At 40.6% G+C, this 20703-nt stretch overlaps 1 protein-coding gene across 4 annotated transcripts in view; it reads left to right on the top strand.

Moving 5' to 3' along the window:
- Positions 1-20703, top strand: part of RPS6KC1 (ribosomal protein S6 kinase C1) — a 183661-nt gene that overhangs the window by 15937 nt on the left and 147021 nt on the right. For 3 of the 4 annotated variants that reach the window (XM_047751827.1, XM_047751829.1, XM_047751828.1), the window contains exon 3: positions 9143-9263. In XM_047751827.1, the coding sequence (XP_047607783.1) occupies positions 9143-9263 (121 nt within the window). Of the gene's footprint in view, positions 1-1951; positions 2069-9142; positions 9264-20703 lie in introns of all 4 variants that reach the window. The other variant, XM_047751830.1, reaches the window with a different exon arrangement.

Here is a 20703-nt window from a genome sequence, read left to right as displayed (position 1 = left end):
TAACTACCACTCATAAGATTTCTGTATTAGTTAAGGACCCCTATTTACCTATTTCAAGATTGTAATGCCTGTTTGGAAAAAAAAAGGAAAAGTATTTAGTAACTAGTATTAATTTTAAATATCATAATAATAAATTATGGGTTCCTATTTACTTCTGTTTATTTTTAAATTTTATTTTTTTTTTGTCTTTTGTTCTTTTAGGACCGCACCCGCAGCATATCGAAGTTCCCAGGCTAGGGGTCTAATCGGAGCTGTAGCCGCCGGCCTACGGCACAGCCACAGCCACGCCAGATCCGAGCCACATCTGCCACATACACCGCAGCTCACGGCAACTCCAGATCCTTAACCTCCTGAGCGAGGCCAAGGATTAAACCTGCAACCTCATGGTTCCTAGTTGGATTCGTTTCCACTGTGCCATGATGGGAACTCCGATTTATTCTTTTTTTTAAATCTTTTGTCTTTTTAGGGCTACACCCATGGCATATAGAGGTTCCCAGGCTAGGGATCTAATCAGAGATGTTGCTGCTGGCCTATGCCAGAGCCACAGCAATGTGGGATCCGAGCCGCGTCTGCAACCTACACCACAGCTCATGGCATCACCGGATCCTTAACCTCCTGAGCGAGGCCAGGAATCGAACCTGCAACCTCATGGTTCCTAGTCAGATTCATTTCGGTTGCGCCACGATGGGAACTCCTACTTCTATTTATATATTGAGTTGACATATTGAATATTGGAAAATTACTTTGGGTGTAGATGTTTCTTTCTTTCTTTCTTTTTTTTTTTGGCGACATCTGTGGCAAGTGAAAGTTCCTGGGCCAGAGATCACACCCATGCCACAGCAGCAACCCAAGATGTTGCAGTGGCAGTGCTGGATCCTTAACCCGTTGAGCCACAAGAGAACTCCTAGATGTTTCTTTTAAAAATCTTGTAGTTAGTTATTTTGCATACTATTTCCTCCTTTCTAAAATGATACCAGCTTGTTATATTGTTTCTTAAAACTGTGGAATTTTCTATTTGTAATAGCTTTGTTCTTGTTATATACTGTTAGGAATCCTAACCGAGGAGCTTATTTCTTTTAACATTTTAAAATGTAGTTTCATTTTGGTCCTTGCTTATTTATACTCAGAAGGATATTTATAGTTTTCTTCTTATATTTATATTTATAGTTTTCTTCTTCTTACTAAAGTGTTTAAAACAGATGTTTTAAATTGGCAGCTTTTTTTTTTTCAATTGCATTTTAATGTCTTCAGCTGGGCATATATTTTCTATTTAGCTACAGGCCCCACTGCTTACTGCTGTCCCTGGCTAGATTCGTGAATTTAAGTTGATTGTTTGGTACCAGTTGTTTTGAATGTGAGACATGTTTAGATAATATTTTAACTTTGATATATTAGCACTTTTTGCTATATTTCATCTGATACTTGTTTTTGCCCCATTGTTAAAAAGAGTTCATGGGACTCTAGTGGTGCAGCACTGGGATCAGGGCTGTGGCACAGGTTCAGCCCTTGGCCTGGGAACTTTTACATGCTGCCAAAAAAAAAAAAAAAAAATTCAGTTAAAGACATATTTTAGAAAGATTTCATATCGCTTTCCTTAGGAGTTTTAAGATATCTCACTTTCCCTCCAATAGTCAGGAAGAGAATATTGTAATATTGTTATTTTGTAAGAAAAGGCTGTATCCATAACTATATGTATATATATCCTTTTAAAATGGCAGTGAAAATAATTTGTATCTTTGATTAATTACTCTTTCTACTTAGGTGTCATTTGATTAGTATGGACTGTTACTTAGAATTCTGTTAATTATGTTGAATTAATAGTCAATAACAGGCTATTTTCTGCTTTTGAAAATTTACAACTCTGTTAGAATTGGAAGTGGGGTGTGTTTCCTTTGAATACATTGTCTGATTGCTGTGCTGTAGTTTGTAGCTTGATGTTCCCCTTTTCCAGGGAGAATCCTGAACCAACCTATCCATGAACATACTCTCTGCCATTTCCTTAATCCTTTTTTGGGGAAAATTCTTTTATAATAACAACTGTTGGTGAACCATTCATCAGAAAACCCTTGTAAGTGTCCTTTAGTTAGATGATTGCATGGTCCTTTGTTAGAAATGGTATAAAATTTTAAAAGGAGTGTCTTGTTTAGCTGGCTTCTTGAAGTATAGAATAACCTTGAAATTATAACATTTTTTAGTCTTCCATGTATTTCATTTAAACATTGGAATTCTTATTTAGAAGAGGAATTCACTACCTCTAATGTTTCCTTTCTTTTCACTTTCTCTGTTAACTGATTCATTTAGTTATTGCTTTAGAATTTAGTCATCCTTCACAAGGGCTATTGAGGATCAGTAGATGTACTGTTTGCCTAAGCAAATAAAGGTCTAATAATATGCTGTCCTTATAAACCTCGAGAAATTTAGCTGTTTTGTTGTCTCTTTCACACACACACACTCACCCCCACACACATGCCCTCCTTGGCACGTGCCACCAGATAGCTATTATGTTTTCTTCCCAAGGATGCCAAAATACTTACATGGAGTAAATAATTTAAAATTATCCATGATAGCAATGAGATCCTGCTGTGTAGCACTGGGAACTATGTCTAGTCACTTATGATGGAGCATGATAATGTGTGAAAATAGAATGTGTACATGCATGTGTAACTGGGTCACCATGCTGTACAGTAGAAAAAAAATAATGTATTGGGGAAATTAAAAAAAAATTATCCATGATAAAAGCATTCCCTGGTGGCCTAGTGGTTAAGGATCCAGCATTGTCACTGCTGTGGCATGGGTTTGATCTCTGGCCCAGGACCTTCTGCATGCTGTGGGCATAGCCAAAAAAATTATCCAGGATAGTTTTTTTTTCCTTTTTATCTTTATTTTCTTTTTGTTTTTTGAGGGCCGCACCCACGGCATATGGAGGTTCCCAGGCTAGGGGTCGAATCGGAGCTACAGCTGCCAGCCTACAACAGAGCCATAGCAACCTGGGATCTGCGCGGCATCTGTGACCTACACCACACAGCTCATGGCAACGCGGGATCCTTAACCCACTGGGTGAAGCCAGGGGTCGAACTGTCAACCTCATGGTTCCTGGTCGGATTTGTTTCCACTGCGCCATGATGGGAACTCCTTCCTTTTTATATTTTAAAAACTTCCTCTAAGTTTTTATTTCTTTTTTTTGGTATTTTTTTTCTGGGGCCGCACCCATGGCATATGGAGGTTCCCAGGCTAGGGATCGAATCAGAGCTACAGCCGCCAGCCTACGCCAGAGCCACAGCAATGCCAGATCCAAGCCATGTCTGTGACCTACACCACAGCTCACGGCAACGCCGGATCCTGAACCCACCGAGCGAGGCCAGGGATCAAACCTGCAAAGTCATGGTTCCTAGTCGGATTCATTAACCACTGAGCCACAAAGGGAATGCCTAAATTTTTATTTCTTAAGAGAAGCAGGGGTAAATCTGAGGGGAGAGAGCAGCAGTTACTGTGGCCTCTGGTTCAGTAGATTCTCTGGAGCATGAACATCTGTAGAAGGTAGAGAAAGAGATGGAGAGGTTGTGTCCTCCTCCTCTCCCACTGAAAAAAAAAAAACAAAAACAAAAAAAGCAATAACCTATAGTGCTGGTTCTCTATAGGTAGTAAATTTCACTGGGAAAATTTGGGAAAGGAGAACCAAAGTAGAACTTTCTATATATCAGAAATCTCTAACTTTGGTTGTTGTTGTTGTTGCTTTATAGAGTTGCACCTGCAGCATATGGAGGTTCCCAGGATAGGAGTTGAATTGGAGCTGCAGCTGCTGGCTTACACCACAGCCACAGCAATGCAGGATCTGAGCCGCATCTGTGACCTACACCACAGCTCATGGCAACACTGGATCCTTAATCCCCTGAGTGAGGCTAGGGATGGAATCTGCATCCTTATAGATACTAGTTGGGTTCTTGACCCACTGAGCCACAGCGGGAACTCCAGAGATCTCTTAACTTTTAAGTCATTTCATAAATACAATATTTTTAGAAAAACTATTTGAGCACATTCAGAAATGTGTCAAGGGAAAGAAAAGGCTCTTCGGAAGAGGGAAGAAAATCTGTAAGCAGGTAGTACAGTGATGATGTTGGCTCTGAGAAAAGATTATCCAGCAAATTTAAATACTAAATGAGAATAAAAAAGACAAAGTTAATAGAATTGAGTGGTTTTGTAAAAGATCTAGTTTTTTTTTTTTTTTTTCTGATAGGAAAGAATAGATTATTAGAGAAAATTTTTTTTGGTATGTATCTTTAAGGACTTTATGTAGTCCCGTTACAGACATCAATACTTGATGATGTCATGGAAGTGTGCTTTTGTTCACTTTTCCGTTTTGAAGATTTCTAGAAAAGTCTAAGCTTAAAAGGGGCAAGAAGAAAAGGAAGCGGTGGATAGTGATGTATTTGGGATGCTTTGGTTTCCTTTGCTTTTTGAGGGTTTATATTTTCTCATGGGTATGGCACTTCTGTAGACCTCGTATTGAGGATAAGGAATATGTGCGTAAGCTAGAGCATGGTGAAGAAACACAGATTCTCACCTGGGGGTTCTAATTTTTGCCCTGACACTATCTACTGTTTGTATGCTGTGTTGTTATTGTGATTAAATTGTTAACATTTGCTCTTAAGTTACTCTGCCTTTATTTAAAAATGGCTCTAACTAGAATGTAAATTTAATTTGCAGATTTAATTATTTCTTTGAGCTACAGTCTTTTGAATAGCTCTCATGTCTAGTTTATAATGGCTTTAAGGATTGCATTTACTTTATGTAAGATTACTGTCCCATCACCCATTTCCCCCTTAAGCCCTTGGCAATATGGTACCACCATCATTTGATCTATTTTAAAAATGTACACATAACACTGTTTTCCCCCATGACAGAATTAAGTTAATGTATCAAAATTAGAAACTATAGAAGTGGAGTCCCCACCGTGGCGTGATGGATTAGCAGCATCTCTGGAGGATGCAGGTTTGATCCCTGGCCCAGCAAGGTGGGTTATGGATCTTGTGTTGCCGCAGCTGTGGTGTAGGTCACAGCTGTGGGTTGGATCCGATCCCTGCCCCAGGAACTCCGTATGCCACAGAGCAGCCAAAAAAGGGGGAAAAAAAAATAGTTGAAGCAAAAAACCAAAAAACTGAGTTCCCATTGTGGCTTAGTGGTAACAAACCTGACTAGTATCCATGAGGACACAGGTTCAATCTCTGGCCTTGCTCAGTGGGTTAAGGATCCAGCTTTGCTGCAAGCTGTGGTGTAGGTTACAGATGCAGCTCAGATCTCGTGTTTCCGTGGCTGTGGTTAGGCCAGAAGCTACAGCTTGATTTGACCCCTAGCCTGGGAACTTTGATGTGCTGCGGGCGTGGCCCTAAAAAAAAAGACCAAAAAAAAAAAAATCCCAAAAAGCAAAAACAAGACAAGATATTTAAAAAAAATTAGAAACTACAGAGAAGCAAAATATGAAAATTAAAATCACTTAATCACTTGTCACTATTCTGAGACCTTTTACTTTCAAGTGTTAGTTTGTTCATCTTTTTTTTTTTAATTGAAACTGTTGATTTTCTCCTATTTGTCTTGTTCACTTCCATTTAAAATACAATCTTTTTTTTTTTTTTGCTTTTTAGGGCCACACCTGTGGCATATGGAAGTTCCCAGGCTAGGGGTCAAATTGGAGCTTCAGCTGCCAGCCTACACCAAGCCACAGCTACATGGGATCCGAGCCGCATCCACAACCTACACACCATAGCTCATGGCAACACCAGATCCTTAACCCACTGAGTAAGGCCAGGGATTGAACCCAAATCCCTGTGGATACTAGTCAGGTTCTTCTGGTTCTTAACCCGCTGAGCCACAAGGGGCATTACAAAATCCCTTCTACCCGAGTATTCTGTCTCACGGCACAGCCATGCCTCTTATCTTAAACACTTACTTTGCATATAGTTTCCTCCTCCTTACTTGTGGCTGATACCCATCATTCACTTGTTTGATTCCTCTTCTTGTGACATATGCTGGGAAATCTTCTCTGAGTGATCTCCGAGGGATTACCACCTCTCTCTTCCTGACTCCCCAGTTAATACAGCTTCTTAGTTCTTGCTGTTGAACTCCAAACCTGTCTATTCTATTGGACATCTTCAATTAAATGCCTCACATACACCTAAATAAAATATGTCTAAAATTGAATTTTATTCTTATCAAAACAGCTTCTCCTTTGCTCTTCACCATAGGAAATAGCACCACCATTTATTCACTTGCAAATTCCAAAATTTTTGTAGTTATGTTTAGCTTCTTACTCTCTTTTTAAATATTTTGTTCCCAACTGCTTTGCTCTCTCTTTATTTTTGTTGGTCTAGTCACTACTTCCCCTCACTATGCTTACTTAAGTCAATACTTTGTGTGGATACTTCTTCCATAATACCCTTGAACTGCCTTTGACAGCGTTTATCGCATGGTCTTGTGATGTAGTTATTGTGTAGGCTTATTCTTCCTAACTTGACAGAAAATTCTTTATTTATTTCTTCTGTTTCTTTTCTTTTTTTTCGGCCCCTCCATGGCATATGGGGTCCCTAGGCCAGGGATCAGATCCAAGCCTCAGTTGTGACCTACGCTGCAGCTGTGACAACACCTAATCATTTTACCCACTGTGCTGGGCTGGGGATCCAGCCTGTGTCCTGGTGCTGTGGAGATGCTACTGATCCTGTTTCGCCACAGCAGGAACTCGAGTTCCTTTTTTAAAAAAAATATTTTATTTTATTGAGACAGGGAACTCTTTAAGGGAAGGGCTGTGTTTTCTCATTTCTTCATTCTTTGTGCCCGCATAGTACCTAGTACAAAATAGGGTCATGAAAATATTTGCTTTGATGGCTTTTTTTTTTTTTTTGCTTTTTGCTTTTTAGGGTCTAACCTGCAGCATTTAGAAGTTCCCTAGCTAGGGGTCGAATTGGAGCTGTAGCCACCTGCCTACACCATGGCTATAGCAGCGTGGGATCTGAGCTCCATCTGTGACCTAATCACAGCTCGTGGCAATGCCGGATCCCTGACCACCCCACTGAGTGAGGCCAGGGATCGAACCTGCGTCCTCATGGGTACTAGTCAGATTCATTTCCGCTGAGCCACGACGGGAACTTCCCTCAGCTACTTTTTCATATTTTATTTTTTTAAGCTGAGTGTTGAGATAAATGACTAAATGAAAGAGTGAATGAATCTTAACTGCAAATGTCATTGAAGTCCACCTGGTATAGAGATATAACAGTAATATCTGGAGAGAGTATTTAACTTAAAAAACCTATGGCATTAATTTCTCCACCCAATCCCAGAATATTGAAGTATGATTGAGAAATAAAAACTGTATGTATTAGGATTTCCCTGGCGGCCTACTGGTTAAGGACTCAGCATCCTCATGGATACTAGTCGGGCCACAATGGGAACTTCATCAATGACTGTTTCTGTTGTTGACTAAATGAATAAAAGGAAGAATCAGGAGGAAGCAGTTTATTTAAATTAACTCAGATTATAGTCTGACAAGTCTCCCGGGATTAAAAGCAAGTCTCTTATATTAAAGCAAGACACTTATTGATCATGGTAGGATTCTTGTTAGTATGACAGAGCTTAGTGAAGAATTAAAAAAAAATTTTTTAATTAAATTAATTAATTAATTAATTTGTCTTTTTGCCGTTTCTTGGGCTGCTCCTGCGGCATATGGAGGTTCCCAGGCTAGGGGTCGAATTGGAGCTGTAGCAGCCGGTCTATGCCAGAGCCACAGCAACTCGAGATCCAAGCTGCGTCTGTGACCTACATCACAGCTCATGGCAACACTGGATCCTTAACCCACTGAGCAAGGCCAGGGATTGAACTCACAACCTCAGTGTTCCTAGTCAGATTCGTTAACCACTGAGCCGTGACGGGACCTCTGTGAAGAATTTCTTGTGTGCAGAGAGTAATCACACTTGGGTACCTGTTTGGTCTAAGATTTTCTAATTAGCATTACATTATTGAGTTTGTTAGAAGTGATATAATTAGGTGTTTCAGAAGCAAAGGCACCAGTATACCTTGTAATAGAATTTAAAACTCAGTTTTACACTTTTTTTGTGGAGACTCAGGGGCTGAATTGGTAATATGAAGGCTGTGTGTCACATGCTTTTTCTTTTTTTTTTTTGTCTTTTGTCTTTTTAGGTCCAAACCTGCAGCATATGGAAGTTCCCAGACTAGGGGTCAAATCAGAGCTGTAGCTGCTGGTCTATGCCACAACTACAGCAACTCGGGATCCGGGCCGTGTCTGCAGCCTACACCACAGCTCATGGCAATGCCGGATCCTTAACCCGCTGAGCGAGTCAGGGATCAAACCGAAGTCCTCATGAATACTAGTCGGGTTCGTTAACTACAGAGCCATGATGGGAACTCCTTGAATATTTTTTTTAGTATGAAGTTAACAGTACTTGTTTAAAATGATACTTAAAAACCAAAACAGGAGTTCCCTGATGGTGGAACAGGTTAGGCATCCGATGTTGTCACTGCTGTGGCTTGGGTCGCTGCTGTGCTGTGGGTTTGATCGTTGGCCCTGGAACTTCTTTTTTTCTTTTTCTTTCTTTCTTTCTTTTTTTTTTTTTTGTCTTTTCTTTCTTTTTAGGGCTGCATCCTCGGCATATGGAAGTTCCCAGGCTAGGGGTTGAATTGGAGCTGTTGCTGCAGGCCTACGACACAGCCACAGCAACGCCAGATCCGAGCCACATCTGTGACCTACACCTCAGCTCACAGCAACGGATCCTTAACCCACTGAGCGAGGCCAGGAATTGAACCCGCAACCTCATCATTCTTAGTCAGATTCGTTTCCACTGTGCCATGATGGGAACACTGGCCCTGGAATTTCTTCATGCTGTGGTCATGGCCAAAAAGAAAAACGAAAACAAAACCCAAAACAACCAAAACAGAACAGTTGGAGGAAAAATTGCTGCTTTATATTTTTAAAGCAAATATTACTACTTAATTTCAGACACTTAGCCATATTGGTTAGAACATATTTGTTTGCCTGTGCATGACAATTTTGAGCACTTTAAGATCATTTGTTGTTCAGATACCCTAACCTAAGTGATTTCAGTGTGAGATAACACATGTAATTTTCTTCTCTCTTTAGATAATTGTATGGAAGAGATACAGTGACTTTAAGAAACTACACAAAGAACTATGGCAAATTCATAAAAACTTATTCCGACATTCAGAATTGTTTCCTCCATTTGCTAAAGGAATAGTGTTTGGTAAGTGATTATTTTGAAATTGTGACTTTTAAAAAGTGATGATTAGCTAATTATTTATATATACCGAACACTGGAACACTATACCATGAAGTTAGAAGCCCCTTATTAAGATAATTCCTGTCATGAAGCAAGCACTTGAAGTTGTTTTTTTTCTTTTTCTTTTTTTTTTGTATTTTTAGGGCCATGCTCGTGGCGTATGGAGGTTCCCAGGCTAGGGGTCTAATCGGAGCTGTAGCTGCTGGCCTATGCCAAGAGCCACAGCAACGCCAGATCCAAGCTATGTCTGCGACCTACACCACAGATCATGGCAATGCTGGATCCTTAACCCACTGAGCGAGGCCAGGGATTGAACCCGCAACCTCCTGGTTCCTAGTTGGATTCGTTTCTGCTGTGCCATGATGGGAACTCCATTGAAGTTGTTTTTTCATGTTCTTGCTGTGGTTTTGTTAACTTGAATGCATTTACTCCTGCCTTTCATGAAAAAACTGCATTAGAACAACTCCACCTCTAGCCAATCAAGCAAATAAAAAAATTCTGTAGGAAAATAAAATTACATTGAATTATTTTTATACAGTTGTCCCTTAGTATCTGTGGGGATTGGTTCTAGGGGTCCCCCACCCCATGGATACCAAAATCTGCAGATGCTCAAGTCCCTTATATAAAATGGCCTAGTATAGTTGGCCCTCTGTATCCACAGGTTCTGCATCTGTGGGTTCAACCAGCTGGGGACTGACACCTCATATAAGTGAAATCATACAATTTGTTCGTTTGTGACTGGCTTGTTTCACTTGGCATTATGTTCCCAAGATTCATCTATGTTGTATCATGGTCAGAATTTCCTTCCTTTATATGTCTGAATATTTTCTATTATATGTATATACACCATTTTATTTATTTTTTTATCCATCAATGAATACTTGGGTGCTTCTACATTTTGAATATTAGAAATAATACTGCTGTGAACATGGTTGTACAACATATCTGTTCAAATTCCTGCTTTTAATTCTTTACAGTATACACGCAGAAGTAGAATTACTGTGCCATCTGGTAATTTTATGAGGAGCCACCACACTGTTTTCCGAGGTCGCTGTGTTATGGTACATTCCTACTAGCCATGCATGAGGGTTTCAGTTTCTTGACCTCCTTGCCAGCACTTGTTCTTTTCTGTTATTTTGGGGTCTTGGTGTTCCTTTTTTGCCTTAACAGTTTTCAGATACTCAGTTTACTTTTTTTTTTTTTTAGGGCTGCAGCTGTGGTACATGGAAGTTCCCAGGCTAGGGATCGAATGGGAGCTGTAGCTGCTGGCCACAGCCACAGCCACAACCACACCAGATCTGAGCCTTGTCTGTGACCTCCACCACAGCTCATGGCAATGCTGGATCCTTAACTCACTGAGCAAGGCCGGGGATCAAATCCACAGCCTCATGGGTACCAGTTAGGTTCATTCCACTGAGCCACAATGGGAACTCCTCAGTTTACTTTTTTATATTAAATTCTCTGTTAAAATAATTGACATGATTTTAATCCCCTGGCTGGACCTTGACCAATAGAGTACAGAATGTTATTTCTTTTATTTTCTTTTATTTATTTATTTTTTTTATTTTTTGGTTGTTGTTGCTGTTGTTGTTGTTGTTGTTGTTGCTATTTCTTGGGCTGCTCCCGCGGCATATGGAGGTTCCCAGGCTAGGGGTCGAATCGGAGCTGTAGCCACCAGCCTACGCTAGAGCCACAGCAATGCGGGATCCGAGCCGCGTCTGCAACCTACACCGCAGCTCACGGCAACGCCGGATCGTTAACCCACTGAGCAAGGGCAGGGACCGAACCCGCAACCTCATGGTTCCTAGTCGGATTCGTTAACCACTGCGCCACGACTCGAACTCCAAAGAGTGTTATTTCTTGTCTTTTTTCTATAACTTTACCATAACTATTCTTTTTTTTTTTTTTTTTGGTCTTTTTAGCTACTTCTTGGGCGGCTCCCATGGCATACGGAGGTTCCCAGGCTAGGGGTCGAATCGGAGCTGTAGCCACAGGCCTATGCCAGAGCCACAGCAACGCAAGATCCGAGCCACGTCTGCAACCTACACCACAGCTCATGGCAACGCCGGACCATTAACCCACTGAGCAAGGGCAGGGACCGAACCCGCAACCTCATGGTTCCTAGTCGAATTCATTAACCACTGTGCCATGGCGGGAACTCTCATAACTATTCTTATATATAGACAGGTTTATATTCATCCTGTTATTTTTAAAAAAATCAATTTCTGCATGTGGAGTTGTAGAGTCAAAGTACATGCACGTTATTTTTCAAATTAGTTTATTTTCAGATGATAAAAGTAGTATATGTAAATATCTCAGCTGATACAGAAAAATACTTAAAATGAAAATTCAACCTGAATACCATCTCCTAGATGGTAGAACACATTAGTATAATTTTCATAGTCTGTGCATGCTTGTGTGTACATGAGTATGCTTATGCCTCTTTACCTTCCTATACATGTAAACTTCAAAAATGGAGTCTTGCTGTAGGTAGTTTTTTAACCTCTTTTTCATACAGTGGTATATTGTTATTGTCTTTTCATGTCAATAAAAAGAGCTTATGTTATTAATTTTAAAAGATGCATAGTGTTCCAATGTACCATGATTTATTAACCAGTCTTTTACTCATGTTATTTTTAGTTTTTTTTGCTGCTATAAATAGCACCATACTTAATATTTTTATTTGTATGTTGTACGTATATACAATTTTTTTAATTGATAAATTCCTGGGAGCAGAATTGCTTGGTCAAAGGGTATGCATACTTTTATGACTTTTGAAGCATATTGCATTATTGTTTTCAAATAATTTTAACATCAGTATCCTTTATATATTGGAACAACTTTAAAAGTCAAAGTAGGGAGTTCCTGTCGTGGTTCATTGGTAATGAACCCAACTAGTATCAATGAGGATGTGGGTTCTATCCCTGACCTTGCTCAGTGGTTTAAGGATCGGTGTTGCTATGAGCTACAGTGTAGTTCGCAGACGCGGCTCAGATCTGGTGTTTCTGTGGCTGTAGTGTAGGCTGGCAGCTGCAGCTGCAATTTGACCCCTAGCCTGGGAACTTCTATATGCCATGGGTGTACAGAAGAAAAAAAGAAAAAGCCAAAAAGAAAAAAAAAAAGTCAAAGAATTATAGGCATATGGCTAAGAAAATTGAAAAACAAAGCTAATAAAGACTGTTCAGTAAAAAGCAGTAGTTTCCTAGAGAGTAACATCAGAATGGTGGCATTAGGAGATGATTCCTTCTTTCCCCTTTAACCTAAAGCGAGTAAAACATCCACAAAAAAGTTTCCTCTGCCCAGCACAACAGGATGCTGGAGAGATGACACATTTGAAACATTTAGAGGGGTTGGAACCAGGGCAACAGTGGAGGTGGTACCAGCCCCCTGGCCATGGTAGCTTGAGCCCACAGCTGCAGAGAATGCATTAGCAGCAGCAACCTTCCAGCCTCAGTGGTAGCTGCAGCCACAGGGGACCATGCATCAGTGGTGGTAGGGCCTGTGATCCTGCTGATGCACTGTCAAAAGTCAGTGATAGGGAAAGATTTTAAAGGCATCAGGGAAAAAATGATAGTAACCTACAAAGGTACTCCCATTGGACTGTCATCAGATCTTTCAGTAGAAACTCTGTAGGCTTGGGGAGAGTGAGATGACATGTTGAAAGAGTTCTTTTACCTGAAATGAAAAGGGCAAAGTACACAAAACTTGGGGTAAGGTGATAAGTAGAATCAGAATATTACAACTCTGTATTAGAATAGTTTGTTAAACACAAATACAAAGTTTAAAGGGGAAAAAAAGCATTAAAAATAACTAGCTACTTCAACTTGTTAATGAACTCACAACATGTAAAGGTTTTATATGTCAGCAAAAATGCATAAAAGGGGAAGAGGAGAAGAATGGAGCCTCAATAGGCAAATGAAGATATGATACTGTTAACCGAAAAAGGACTATTTTATCTGAGTTTTTTTTTTTTTTTTTTTTTTTGCTTTTTAGGGCCACACCTATGGCATATGGAGGTTCCCAGGCTAGGGGTCTAATCAGAGCTACAGCTGTAGGCCTACACCACAGCCGCAGCAACTTGGGATCTGAGCTGCATCTGTGACCTACGCCACAGCTCACGGCAACGCCGGATCCTCAACCCACTCAAGGGCAGGGATTGAACCTGCAACCTCATGGTTCCTAGTTGGATTCATTTCCGTGGCGCCACAACAGGAGCTCCTTAACAGACTTTTTTTTTTTTTTTTTTTTTAACCTGGAAGAAGGTGCTCTTGTAACAAAAATTAAAAATTGTGGAGAGTGGCCCTTGTTTTGAGGAGGGTGTAAGTGAGAGCCTAGAGTGTCTTGAAGAAGCTATTAATAGAAGCCTCATGGTCTTAAGACTGCAGGTGAGAATTGGCAGGAAAATTAGGTAAGTGTTACTAAAAACTGGAGGAAGGGGTAGATTCTTCTTATGGAGTTGCTGAATGTTTAGCAACAGAGTTGCGTGCTGTTATAAGGAAAGTAGAAAATGTAGCAAAGGAAGAGGGTAAGGAGCTAAAGAGATTTGCAGCCCAGTGTTTAATAAGTATGGTTTGGTTGCTTCTTGCTGCTTTTAGTAAAATGTGAGAGAGACTTTAAAGGAAGCATTGTTTTTGTAGTGGCTTAGAACGATGCAGCTTTATTTTCTTATGGTTTTGGGGCCCAGAAGTCTGAAATCAGTATCTTTGGTGCTGAAGTGAAGGTGTCAGCAGGGCCTAGAGCCTCTAGGGAAGAAGATGTTCCTTGCCTCTTTAGTTTTTGCTGACTGGGCCTATTTCTTGGCTTGTCGCAGCATCACTGCAGTCTTCAAGGCCCTCATCTTCACACCTCTGTCTCTGTCATCTTCGTATTGCCTTCTGTGGGCGAAATCTCCTGGCCCCTGTCTTACAAGAGCATTTGTGATGGCATTTAGTGCCCACCCTGATAATCCAGGACGATCTCTGCATCTCAAGATCCCTAATCATATCTGCAAAGACTCTTTGTCCAAATAAAGTATCATTCACAGGTTCCAGGCATTAGGACCTGGTATCTTCGGGGCTGTTTTTCAGACTACTGCATACTGTCGTATGTTTGTCTGCCCGGCTGCCTGGCTTCATTCTGAAATTTTTAAGATCATGAAAATATCCTCTTCTACAAAATTGCCCTTTAGCTTTAGTATCCATTGAGTCTTGTGTAAACCAGTGTTTTTATGATGGCTGCAAAGTAATGATTTTCCAATTCCAGCACCCCTTCCGCATTAGCAATTATTTTTCCTTCTCCCTTTATGCATCTCAGTATCTTGTATCCATGCCTTTTTTTTTTTTACTTGAATCTATGTATCTGTCTATACATCTGCATATTTGTATGTGTCTCTATATATCTATTTGTATATTTATCCATCTAGTCATTATTTATTTGGACTCACATATCTATTTTTTTCCCCTAGTAGTTTATTTTTTTTTTATTATTTTTTTTTGGTCTTTTTTTGCTATTTCTTGGGCCGCTCCCGCGGCATATGGAGATTCCCAGGCTAGGGGTCGGATCGGAGCTGTAGCCACCGGCCTACACCAGAGCCACAGCAACGCGGGATCCGAGCCGAGTCTGCAACCTACACCACAGCTCATGGCAACGCCGGATCGTTAACCCACTGAGCAAGGGCAGGGACTGAACCCGCAACCTCATGGTTCCCAGTCGGATTCGTGAACCACTGCGCCACGACGGGAACTCCTCCCCTAGTAGTTTAGAATTCATTAAAGTACTTAATTATTTTGATGCTCAAATTGTCCCAGTTTTTCTTTTTTATTTATTTTTATTTTTTTGTCTTTTTGCCACTTCTTGGGCTGCTCCCTCGGCCTACGGAGGTTCTCGGGCTAGGGGTCGAATCGGAGCTGTAGCCACAGGCCTATGCCAGAGCCACAGCAACGTGGGATCCAAGCCGCATCTTCGACCTACACCACAGCTCAAGGCGACGCCAGATCCTCAACCCATGGAGCAAGGCAAGGGATCGAACCCGCAACTTCATGGTTCCTAGTCAGATTCGTTAACCACTGAGCAACGGTGGGAACTCCCCCAGTTTTTTTTAGTCTCTTGCAAGTACTGCCCTTGGTTTCCTCCCTCTACTCTAGGCTATTCCTTGGAATTCACTTTTATCCCCTCTTAGTAGTTAATCCTGTGTAAATAGTTAATAATTCTTTATAAGACTTTCCTTGTTTAAATTGCTGTGTGAATTCTATCTTCTGGCTAGACTCTGGCTGCCACTGAGACTTCTATTTGGGCAGTAGATAAGCTTGTAGTTTGCTTCTAGACTTTTTCAACAGCTAGAGTTGGAAAACAGTGTGCTAATGTACATATGTATGTGCAGTGCTTACATTATATGTAGTTCCATTTGTAGAAAAATGTGCATAAATACATATATAAACTGCATATCTTTTTTTTGTCTTTTTAGGGCCTTACCCATGGCATATGGAGGTTCCCAGGCTAGGGGTCGAATCAGAGCTGTAGCTGCTGGCCTACAATACAGCCACAGCTATGAGGGATCTGAGCCATGTCTGCAGCCTACACCACAGCTCATGGCAACACCAGATCCTTAACCCACTGAGTGAGGCCAGAGATCTAACCCGTGTCCCCATGGATACTAGTCAGGTTTGTTACCTCTGAGTCACATATATTTTAATAAATACACACACACACACACACACATATTTTAGAATTGTTTATGATAGCCTTTGCTAAACAAAATTTTTTATTTTTATTTTTTATTTTTAGGACCTCACCTGAGGCATGTGGAAGTTCTTAGGCTAAGGGTTGAATCTGAGCTGCAGCTGCTGGCCTATGGCATAGCCATAGCAACATGGCATCCAAGCTACGTCTGCAACCTATACGACAGTTCACAGTAACCCTGGATCCTTAGCCCACTGAGTGAGGCCAGGGATTGAACCTGCATTCTCATGGATACTAGTTGGGTTTGTAACCTGCTGAGCCACAATGGGAACTCCTTATCTGTGTTTAAATAGACATACATTTGTGTGAGGTCAAGACATACCTAATATGTGTAACCTATGATAGTGTGGATGGGGGCATATTTTTGCCTTTTCCCTTATATCTTCTGTACTATGGAATTTAACTGCACTCCAATAGCTGTAACTTTATTCTTTTTTTTTTTTTTTCCCACTGTACAGCAAGGGGGTCAGGTTATCCTTACATGTATACATTACAATTACATTTTTCCCCCAGCCTTTCTTCTGTTGCAACATGAGTACAAAGTTCTCAATGCTATTCAGCAGGATCTCCTTGTAAATCTATTCTAAGTTGTGTCTGATAACCCCAAGCTCCCGATCCCTCCCACTCCCTCCCCCTCCCATCAGGCAGCCACAAGTCTCCAAGTCCATGATTTTCTTTTCTGTGGAGATGTTCATTTGTGCTGGATATTAGATTCCAGTTATAAGTGGTATCATATGGTATTTGTCTTTGTCTTTCTGGCTCATTTCACTCAGGATGAGATTCTCTAGTTCCATCCATGTAGCTGCAAATGGCATTATGTCATTCTTTTTGATGGCTGAGTAGTATTCCATTGTGTATATATACCACATCTTCCGAATCCAATCCTCTGTCGATGGACATTTGGGTTGTTTCCATGTCTTGGCTATTGTGAATAGTGCTGCAATGAACATGCGGGTGCACGTGTCTCTTTTAAGTAGAGTTTTGTCCAGATAGATGCCCAAGAGTGGGATTGCGGGGTCATATGGAAGTTCTATGTATAGATTTCTAAGGTATCTCCAAACTGTTCTCCATAGTGGCTGTACCAGTTTCCATTCCCACCAACAGTGTGGGAGGGTTCCCTTTTCTCCACAGCCCCTCCAGCACTTGTTATTTGTGGATTTATTAATGATGGCCATTCTGACTGGTGTGAGGTGATATCTCATGGTAGTTTTGATTTGCATTTCTCTTATAACCAGCGATGTTGAGCATTTTTTCATGTGTTTGTTGGCCATGTGTATATCTTCTTTGGAGAACAGTCTATTCAGGTCTTTTGCCCATTTTTCCATTGATTGATTGGCTTTTTTGCTGTTGGGTTGTATAAGTTGCTTACATATTCTAGAGATTAAGCCCTTGTCGGTTGCATCATTTGAAACTATTTTCTCCCATTCTGTAAGTTGTCTTTTTGGTTTCCTTTGCTGTGTAAAAGCTTTTCAGTTTGATGAGGTCCCATGGGTTTATTTTTGCTCTAATTTCTATTGCTTTGGGAGACAGCATATTCGTGATGTTGAGAAAATATTCATGATGTTGATGTCAGAGAGTGTTTTGCCTATGTTTTCTTCTAGGAGTTTGATGGTGTCCTGTCGTATATTTAAGTCTTTCAGCCATTTGGAGTTTATTTTTGTGCATGGTGTGAGGGTGTGTTCTAGTTTCATTGCTTTGCATGCAGCTGTCCAGGTTTCCCAGCAATGCTTGCTGAATAGACTTTCTTTTTCCCATTTGATGTTCTTGCCTCCCTTGTCACAGATTAATTGACCATAGGTGTCAGGGTTTATTTCCGGATTCTCTATTCTGTTCCATTGGTCTGTCTGTCTGTTTTGATACCAGTACCACACTGTTTTGATGACTGTGGCTTTGTAGTATTTCTTGACGTCTGGGAGAGTTATGCCTCCTGCTTGGTTTTTGTTTTTCAGGATTGCTTTGGCGATTCTGGGTCTTTTGTGGTTCCATATAAATGTTTGGATTGTTTGTTCTAGTTCTGTGAAAAATGTCCTGGGTCATTTGATAGGGATTGCATTGAGCCTGTAGATTGCTTTGGGTAGCATGGCCATTTTTACAATATTGATTTTCCCAATCCAGGAACATGGAATATCTTTCCATTTCTTTACATCTTCTTTGATTTCTTTGATTAAAGTTGTATAGTTCTCAGCATATAGGTCCTTTACCTCCTTGGTAAGGTGTATTCCGAGGTATTTGATTTTGTCAATAGCTGTAACTTTAATGTTAGGAAATGTACAGCCCAGACTCTTAAACAATAAGCTTGTTACTGAGTGAAAGGAAATGGGGAGTTCCCGTCGTGGCGCAGTGATTAACGAATCCGACTAGGAACCATGAGGTTGCGGGTTCGATCCCTCCTCTTGCTCAGTGGGTTAACGATCCGGCGTTGCCGTGAGCTGTGGTGTAGGTTGCAGACGTGGCTCAGATCCCACGTTGCTGTGGCTCTGGCGTAGGCCGGTGGCTACAGCTCCGATTGGATCCCTAGCCTGGGAATCTCCATATGCCGCGGGAGCGGCCCAAGAAATAGCAAAAAAAGACCAAAAAAAAAAAAAAAAGAAAGGAAATGGCTTCTAAATTGGTTGAAATTTTTTAGCTGTTATTGTCTGTTGCTAATGGATTATCTTCAGCTTTTCTCCACATCCTTATGTATCAAGAGTGAAAGTTTCTTACTAATCTTAGTAAGACAGCAATTTATCTCTTTCCGTAAATGGTACAGTCTATTTGTAATACTTACAACTGCAGTGAACCCTGCAGACAACAGCTGTGGTTTTGTAGGAGGAACTGTTGGTTAATCATCTGTCTTTTTAGCTGTTCTCACAGTTTGAGTATATAAGCCTCAGCGGCAGTAGAGAGTCCTATTCTAATTTATGGAACCATCGGCTGTGTAGTTACTGTGCTAGTGTCACAGTGAAAAGAACATGCCTTTTGGAATCAGACAGAGGTAGGCCCAAATCCTCTCTCCACTGTTTACTAGTGGTGTGATCTTGTATAAATTAACATCTGACCCTGTTTTGTTATTAGTGAGATAGGCTTATAACTTCTGTTCTGCGGATCATACCGGAATGTGTGTAGCTCAGTGCTTGACACACGTCGGCTGTTGTTGGCTCCCACCTGTGGCTCAGTCTGCCACTCGTCTCAGGTACCACACTCTCTCGTGTCTCCTTCTTTAGTGTTGCACTGCTCCACTTCGAAGGTTCTAGTTAGGCTTTCAGACTTTAAGCTGTCTCTTCTTCTAGGAAGTTCTGTTTCCTTTAGCTAAGTTTGTTGTTTTTCCCATGTAGTTCTACATTTCGTCAGTATGACACTTGGGTCATTTAATTTTTCTCCAGTTTTAAAAATTTGTGGAATTTTCAAATTTACAGAAGAACCCTCAAGAAGAGTGTAGTGAACACTTTTATACCTTTTGCTCAAGTTCACTAATGAGCGTTTGGCCACATTTTCCTATATCTGTGTGCATATCATTTTTTTCTCTGAACCATTTGAGAATAAGTTGCAGATATTGTGACATTTCACCCCTACTTCCCATGTTTCCTCTATAATCACAATACCATAGCATACTCAAGAAATTTAACATCGATATATTGTCACATATGCAGTACATATTCACATTTCTCCAGTTACTCTAAAAATGGCCTTTTTAAAGATTTTTTTTTTTAAGTTTTGATCCAGGATCATGCCTCGAGGTTTATTTTTATTTTTATTTGTTTTTGTTTTTAGCCATGCCTGCCTGCAGCATGCAGAAGTTCCTGGGCCAGGGATCCAACCCATGCCACAGCAGCACCCTGAGCCTTGGTAGTGGCAGTCCTGGGTCTTTAACCCACTGAGCCACCAGGGAATTTTAGGTTTGTTTCTTTAATCTAGAGTATTCCTTATGCATGTTTTTGGTCTTTTATAACATTGAAATTTTTAAGAAGTGCGAGACAGTTGTGCTGTAGGTTTCACAGTCTTGATGTGTCTGATTGTTTCCCCATAATTAGATCATTGTTTTTAGATTGTTTGTTATATCTTATGTCACACTGTGATTGCCTGTGAGAAAGGGAAAAGCAGCTCCTGACAGATAATAAACCTCAGGAAACATTTGTTTTACATTTTTTCCCCCCATGCCTATGGCATGTAGAAGTTCCCAGGCCAAGGATCCAGCTGGAGCCACAGCAGCGACAGCTCTGGATCCATAACCGCTAGGTCACCAGGGACTCTGTTCACAGGAAAATAAACATTGACCATGTGAGTGGAAATTTAAAGCACTGATAAAAGAAGCACCCATTTATGCTTTCTCATTGTTGTTGCCTCTTAAATAAAGTTTTGATGTTATTAAAAGGTTAATGACTTGAAAATAGCCACTAGGGTGTTGTCGACCAGGATTACTGGTCAGTAGGAGTACGGTTGAATCTTACTACTTTTCAATTTAATTTTCAGATTAGGTGGCTTTGTTTTATATATATATAAGGGCCGGTAGTTATTGCATTAAAATTCATCTGCTTCTCTTTGTCTCTGCCACCAGTATTATGGTGTGGTGTTGTTGTTGTTGTTATTCTGAAATATCTTAGGAACAAAGAATTGAATATGTTCTTTCATCATATTTGTTCTGATGAGAGGATTCAGTGTAATTGAACCTTTTAATGCATTAGCCTTTATTTTTAGTTGTATTCCACTT

Source organism: Phacochoerus africanus, chromosome 11 (genome assembly GCF_016906955.1).
Source record: "Phacochoerus africanus isolate WHEZ1 chromosome 11, ROS_Pafr_v1, whole genome shotgun sequence".
NCBI classification, from domain to species: Eukaryota; Metazoa; Chordata; class Mammalia; order Artiodactyla; family Suidae; genus Phacochoerus; species Phacochoerus africanus.
Note: the sequence above shows the minus strand (reverse complement) of the source record. Positions and strands in the feature narration are given on the sequence as shown.